The sequence below is a fragment of the Sitophilus oryzae genome, unplaced genomic scaffold (genome assembly GCF_002938485.1).
Source record: "Sitophilus oryzae breed Bouriz unplaced genomic scaffold, Soryzae_2.0 scaffold_1323_pilon_pilon, whole genome shotgun sequence".
Taxonomy (NCBI): domain Eukaryota; kingdom Metazoa; phylum Arthropoda; class Insecta; order Coleoptera; family Curculionidae; genus Sitophilus; species Sitophilus oryzae.
Window position 1 is genome coordinate 9,670 of NW_022145975.1, and position 8,245 is coordinate 17,914.

An 8,245-nucleotide genomic window follows, 5' to 3' on the forward strand; every position below is an offset into this window, starting at 1 on the left:
AAAATAGATTGGTATAGGCGTCATCTGCTTTTCTTCTGTCATTGTCTGTCGAAATCTTACATGAGAAAAAAAAAACAGAGTATAGTAAATAGCATATTTTACTTAAAAGTACTTTTTATTATTGTAGGTGCTTTTGTGGCAGGATTAGATGCAGGTTTGGTATACAATTCTTTTCCCAAAATGGCGGATAAGTGGATTCCCGACGATATCCTGGCATACACGCCCAAACTGGTTAATTTTACGGAAAATCCAACAACAGTCCAATTCAATCATAGAATATTAGGAACGGCAACTTTAGGTTTAATTACAGCACTGTGGTATTTAAGCAGAAAACGTGTTTTACCTAGGAGAGCGTACATTGCAGCAAACGCCTTACTTCTTGCAGGATACTTACAGGTTTGTATTGATATACAGTTTGTATATAATGTCTTTTTTTAAGTTTGCAATTGAATGGAATAAAGTAAAAAAGTGTATGCAGCACATCAATTATAACATAATTATGAATTACAAAGTACAACAAGAAAAATTGGTCAAGTGCGAGTCGGACTGGCGCACGAAGGGTTCCGTACCATTCATTATCTATACAACATTAGACACTATATTATTATAAACTTTTTTCCTATTTAGCTGAAATTTTGAATGCGCGTATAAGTAATTTAAATAAAATGAAGAAACACATTACTAAAAATTGTATTAATCAATAATAAATATGTAAAAAGTAAAAATAAATAGGTAAAAATTAAAAAAAAAATGCCTTGACTCAAGGCCTTGTCTAGGATTCGAACCTGTCTTATACGGCTCTAACGTCATAGCAGCGTAAAGCCTTAACGCTTTAACCACGCGGCCACCGAGGACTTGAAATATTCTATGTGAAATTCTTACTTAAAAGATAATGTTTAGTGAAAGTACTTTTTTATTTATAAACATTTATTTAATTCTGTTTTTAATATTTGTTGTTCTTATAGCGGTAACATAGATACATTTGCTGTCCTCCTTTCACGCAGTTGAGCAGCTCTGAACTGTTCAAGAACGCGATAGTCTCACTCCATTCAATTGAGTCATAAAGCTCCAGAACTGTTCCGCGCTATATGGAGACACCAGGCTATCGCGCACCGCTTCTTTCAGAACCGTTCTCGAGTAGCCCCAGGGCGTAAAGCCCGGAACTCGAAGTTCGCGAATGGAGGACAGCAATTATCTGTAAAAATTTCAACTGTCCAGCTATAACGGTTCATAAGATAGGCCTTTGTGACAGACGGACGGACAGCGAAGTCTTAGTAATAGGGTTCCCATTTTTACCCTTTGGGTACGGAACCCTAAAAAGGCGTGCCATGTGACATCTGTCTGGAATTTAAACATTAAAGCTCCGTTCTCAGAACTACGGTCTGTCGTTGACACTTCAAAGAACCAATGAGAACTGTACTAAATTCAAACTTGACAGCTGTTAGAATTTTGTAGAAATTTCATTTGTTCTTTGACATGTCACTAGCGACAGTGACCATTGTCGTCGATACCATTCGATTTTATATCTACTAATATTCATAAATATACAGGGGCCTTCAAAAAAATATTTTATTTTACAAAAGATTTTTAAAAAACAAAATAAATCCAACAAGAACAATTCCTGATATTTTTTTCCTTTACTGTTTTCTATAAAAAAAATTACATTTTTTTCTGATGTTAATTTATTTGTTTTTTTTTATAAAAAACTTATGATAACTTTCAGGTTGTTTTGGGTATAACAACTTTACTCACCTATGTACCCACTCCAGTAGCAGCCAGTCACCAAAGTGGCTCGTTATTGGTCTTATCTACAGCCATATGGCTAACCCATGAGCTAAAGCGATTACCAAAAGCTATCTAATGAGCCTTTATTTTTTTTATTTATTTTTGTAAATCAACCCAATGTTATTATTTTGTTGAATTCGTGTTGGTATTACTTGTTAGTATTATTTTATAAGTCTGGTTAAGTTAAATAAACATTACATTTATAAATAAAATTATTTAATTTTACAGCAAATACCTACCTTTTCCTTATTAAATCTGATATGTTAAAAATTGTGTTACAAAAAATTACCTCTAATATTTCTTTCATACGGGGATTTATTTTGACCATGAAACATGCGACCATTTGTGGATAATGAAAAGGACCTACATAAAAAAATAAAAATGGTTTTTTCTAATAAATGCTTTATTGTTTTGCATTCATTTTTTTATAAACGTTAAAACAATTTTAAGGTACGCTATATTATTATCATTAAACCTATATTGCCTTTTTTATCATAAATATTACTATAGTTTTGACATACCGTAGACAAACCAGCAATTCTTTTATTCCCTTTAGTCTCTCGTCAAAATATACTTAAACACTCTGTACATGGAAATTATTACCGGTATTTGCAACAATTAAAAATATATTTTGGGTTATTACTCACCTGTATTACTTTTTTCAAAGAATTTTTACAAGAAATAATTATAATTTTCAAAGTAAGTTTTTTAAAGATCTCTAAAGAAGATAAAATAATAGATTATTCTATGTATAAATATATAACGTTCAACTGCTGGTGTATTTATGATTTGTCCTATACCTATAATTTTTTTAATATGAATAAATCACACCATCACACTTGTGCATTCGTAGTACCGATTTATTAAAACTCTTTAATGTTCGAAAATAACTTATAACAGTCTGTTCTAACTCGTGTGTGATGTTAAAATAGATAATTATCAGTAATAGCAGTCTTTAATTATTATAGGATAACGGTATAAATAGTGAAATTACATTAATATTCCTAATTTAACACAGTTTGTATATCTTTCAAACGTTTACTTTTTTTAAATCAGTAATTTACGTAGGTATCGATTAGTGTACAGGGTGGTCGAAATTGGTCTGTTTAACAGAGAAAACCTATTTCTGACTAGATAGAACAAAACCGACATAGATATCAAGGGCTCGATTTCGGGGCCATTTCGGGGTCTTTTTGAATTTTTACTATTTTGAAATTTGCCCATAACTTTTTTTTATTTTTGCGGAATAATAAAATTCTGTAAAAACGTTCTTAAGGCACTTTTTAGAAGCACAATCCAGTGGCGTAGCCTGTTTTTACTATACTTTCTCTTTTTTGTCAGAAATAATAAAAAATATAATTTTTAAATGGAAATCATAGTTGGCTATGAATTTAAAAAATACTGGTGTTTAACCGTTTCCAACGATATAAAGTTATGTGTATTTATTTCTAAGAATGAGAAAAAAATTAGGTTTTTTATGTTTGTATCGAAGCGGGCATTGATTTTGTGTTGACCTAGTTACCTAATTATTTTTTATCACAATTTAATATTCTATATTATTATTTATCTGCATAATTAAAGACTTCTGAAAAGGTAAATCAACTATATTCTATATTAGTATTACCATTTACAATTAAAAAGCCAGGGTTATAACTGATCTATTAAATGAGAAATTTAGAAAGAACTGGATTGGGAACAAGGGACTATATCTTGGCCTGTGATTTAACTCCTTTCGACTTTTTTATGGGGATAATTAAAAGGACCTTATATATAAAGGGAAGAGCCATTAGGACGAAGAAGAATTGCAGAAGGCTACTAGGCAAGCTTTTTGGGCTTATTACACCAGTTCGTCTAGTAAATTGTTGTAACTCTGTGCGCAAAATATGTTTATTGTGTATTCAACAAGGAGGTGCTCAAGTTTGGAACATTTGATGATTTTTTAGAAAACTATATTCGTCACTCAAAAATACGTTTTATAGTTTTTTACTTTGTTTATTTTATCGATTTCAATTGTAATGACTAATACTTATATAGAATGTTAATTTACCTTTTCACAAGTTTTTTAGCTATGCAGATAAATAATGTAGAATATCAAATTGTGATAAAAAATAATTAGGCAAATAGGTCAACACAAAATGAAGGCCCGCTTTGATATAAAGATAAAAAACAAATATTTCTCTCATTCTTAGAAATAGATACCGATAACTTTATACCGTTGGGAAGGGTTAAACGCCAGTATTTTTTAAAATTCATAGCCAACTATGATTTCCATTTAAAAAAATATTTTTATATTTTCTGACAAAAAAAGCAAGCATAGAAAAAAACTGACTACGCCACTGGATTGTGCTTAAAAATTTGCCTTGAGAACGTTTTTACAGAATTTTATTATTCCGCAAAATAAAAAAGTTATGGGCAATTTCGATCCCATGACATCTATGTCGGTTTTACTCTATCTAGTCAGGAAATAGGGTTTCTCTGTTAAAACAGACCAATTTCGACCACCCTGTACATATGAAATGCACAAAAAAGAGTTTTTAGGCTCTACTAAACCGAATACCGTGAAAAAAGGCGCCACAGTGACCTTTGAAACAGAAATCCATGATAATTTCTCAGGTCCTCTTAGACGCAAAAAGATATTTTCATCCATCGTCAATTGACAGGCCACTACTGCGACGCCGTTTTTTATCATACGGTATATTTAGGCGTTGGAAAACCCCGCAATTTACTTATAATATCAAAACTTATCTAATAATCAGTCACAAACTAAGCTAACATATAGAATAGAATCTAAAATCTTAAAAGATAATTGGGTCTTCTATTCTGTATGTTATAATAATTACAATTTATGTTGTTGGATAGTTAATATTTTAATTTATTTAATAATTTATGTATACTCAATAAAAACGTAATACTGATGGAAATGTTTTGGTATTTCTTTCAAAAATTCGTTGTGTTATCTTACAAAACAAGTAAAAATTTATTTTTGATATATTTGACATTATTTTTGTGCCAAAGTGTTATGTAATCCTTATATAAAGTAATTGAGACAGTAAATTCGTATTGTTGGTTCATTTTTTTTTCTATATATGAACAAGCGAATTTAATTTTGGAGAAATATCAAATAAATAAAGGAGACGAATGTTTCTAAAATCTAAATACTTATTTTTTAATTATAAAAAAACTGTGTATTGAAGTTTTATTTGGTTTTGAATTTTTATCAGTTGTCTGTGAATTTAATTTAATTCAAAATAAGATATAATTAAGATAGGTATAGTTCTTCACAAATCAGTAGTTCTGTTTCAAATTAAAACAGATTGGTTAAGTATTAGTAAAAACAAAAATTCATCAAAATCAATTGTCTAAAGTCTGTCAACAACATATAAAAAAAAATACAGAAATACAATCTACTTTCGAAATAAATCAACAGATAACTGTCACTGTCATATATGTATATTCTTTTTCTGATTATCTCCTTTATTTATTTATTAATTTTAGTTTTTTTATATGACGATGCAGTACAAAGGTGTTCCATATAAGAATTTACCAATCCATATCCATAAATAATGACAGTGTACTATTACACTTGTCTACTAACTTTTATATTTATATTATTATATTTCGTTATTTACAAGAACTAAGTACTTGACAGTAAGAAGAGTGGAATAAAATATTAAATATTAAACTACAGTTTAGAAAAAAAACATACCACCAAATAAATGGGTTTTAAGTCAAATATTTGAATCTTAAATGATTTAAGATACTTCTGACTGTACATTCTTATAAGGACACCCGTATACACACCGTTGAATATCGAATAGCTTTAAACCTTTGAAAAAAGATTAAGGAGGAGACATATCAAAAACTTAGGAGTCGAGCGCGATGGGGACCTAAAATGGCCGACTTAAATTCCGGTTTATCAGTGCCGTTCTAATTTTATTCAAAACGTGTAAAAAATATGATGTAGGGTAGACTCAATAATTTGTTGTTTCATTTGACGTTGTCAATAAATGTTGGTAGTTATTAAAATTGTTAAATATATAATTCTAACAAAAATAGAGAAGTTTAATAATTATTTAGGTAAGTCAAATTGACGTATCTAAATTTTTTGACATCTAACCTTTGACAAGTAGCAAATAAAAGTAAAAATGCAAGAAAAAATATATAGTTAAATAAGTTAATTTTAAGTGAATGTCATAAATGATCGGTATACTACAAGAACGGGGTAAACTAATAGGATTGCTCATCCTCAAAAGACGTACGTTCGCCTCTTCCCGCGCTTCAACTGACAGTTGTGACGTCATTATAGTCCTTGTCATGATAGTGTGTATTATTAGTTGCCTATGGTAAACTTATAAAAATAACAGCTGAGAAATTTTGAGTTAATTATTTTGTCAATTTTAAATGGAAAAAAGGTGTTTTTAAAGTTTTTAGAGCTATAGAGTGTATAAATACGTTCATTTTGTGTTGTGGATTGTGACAAAGTGCTTACTAAGTGCCTACGATATTGTTTATTAATTATTTTAAAGCAAAATATGGAAGTGCTCTGAAAAGAATGCCTGCAAAATGTGATGCTGGGAACTGCTGTTCTCAAAAATGCATTATCCGAGTATTTAATACGATTTATACAATTAATTTTCTATACTGCATACATATAAGGTGTTTAAATAAATAAACTAAATAATGAACGTTTTCCATCCGGCAACCAATAATGCACGTGTGTGTATTATTGGTTGCCGGATAAGGACTAATAACAATGACAAGGACTGCAATGATGTCACAAAGCGAGTAGTTTTCGCATGCACCTGGCGGACACTTTTGGCTGAATGAGCAGTCCTATTAGGTTAACTGTTCTTGGGTATACTACACGTATGTATATTATATAGTCACTTACTAGTGACAAGTTATTCCATTATTTCCCTCGATTTTTGACCGAGATCTACCGCACGCTACACAACCAACTATTTTACAGCCTTTTTCGATAAATCGCAATAGTGGCACTGTTATAATTTAAGTTCTGCCACAAAATTTCCTTCCAGATTTACTACCTACTAGAATAAATAATAAATATCATAAAATAAGCTCATTAAAGACTGACAAGTCCATAAAATTTCAAATCAAATTCAAATGTACCAAGTGAATCGTCAAACAAAACTGTCAAGGATCCCCACCTCCGTCTTCCATGCACAAATACATGGATACTTCCTTAATCTTTATATGCAAAGTTTTAAATCGATTTTAACAAAATATTTTAACCAAAAATTAGCAAATTTTTGTAATTTCAAATAGTGTGCCTCTCTTTAACTCTATACTAATATAGTAATTTCTAAATTATTAATTATACAAGTTTAAATTTTTAAATAGCAACTGGTTAAGTAAAAATTTAAATTTGTACCTTTCTCGTAAACTCTTTAAAAACTTTTATTATTTAAATAGAGTATTTATATAACCTGACACCTGCGCATAAGTTTCACGTACTGTACTATATATTTCTTCTAAAATACGACAGTCAATCTTATTTTATATACAATAATAGAATTATTTATTTATATATGTATAAACCTAAAGCTATCATCAGTTAACTCCAACCAAATATCGATAAATAGCAATAATTAGATATAAAAATTTCAAGGCGTATCTATATACAACAATATTTGTGTGCCGCACGCAAATATATAAAAATACACAATCTTACAGTGAATCTAATATCGTCTAATCGACGTCAATGCGCTAAGAAATGCTTTAACAGTTCTTGAAATATTTCAAATCGTACGTTTTTTAAAGCTAAACGTTACTGGTTTGATTACAAAATCCATAAGCAATAAAGCCCGGACCCCATTAGCCAACACGCTACGCCACGTGATGCCATGCTACCCCACGTCATGAAGATCTGTGCGTATGTTTTTCCATTTAATTACATGTATTGCGTACAAACTAGGCAACACGCGACGCCATCCGACGCTATAACACGCTATAACGCGTGTGATGGTCGATTCGTCGGTCCCAGATCTCACCGACGTGTGTTACGGCGTGTTGTTCCCCGCTTGCCTCTCTAGTCCCGCAGCTATCTAATTTTGTAGTTGATGTAGGGATGCCCCAAAAATAAAATAAATCGATATTTTGAATCGACTCAACATCGGATATAACAAGATAGAACCAGAAACAATCGGCAACAAAAGATTGATCCCTATAAGATTGATTTAATAATATCGATATTCGATTCTGAATATATTGGTGTACTGGTATTATGATTATAATCTAATATCGGTATGGGTATCGATACTTTTAGTATTTTTGATAACTTTTTTAACTCTAATAAAAATTTCAGGCGTGTTAACACGTGTTATCTAATGGGTACGTCGCAACACGGGATAGTGTGGCATCGCGTGGCATCACGTCGGGTGTTGGCTAATGGGTTCCCGGCTTAATTTGTGCTGATATTTGATTGCATTTTATTATTTTT

The 8,245-nt window shown here is 30.6% G+C and overlaps 1 protein-coding gene across 1 annotated transcript in view; it reads left to right on the forward strand.

Moving 5' to 3' along the window:
- Positions 1-1,997, forward strand: part of LOC115875122 (cytochrome c oxidase assembly protein COX15 homolog) — a 6,965-nt gene extending 4,968 nt beyond the window's left edge. The window contains exons 7-8 of the mRNA XM_030890520.1: positions 128-396; positions 1,724-1,997. Coding sequence (XP_030746380.1) covers positions 128-396; positions 1,724-1,861 — 407 coding nt within the window. The 3' untranslated portion in view covers positions 1,862-1,997. The remainder of the gene's footprint in view (positions 1-127; positions 397-1,723) is intronic.
- Positions 1,998-8,245: the final 6,248 nt, after the last annotated feature.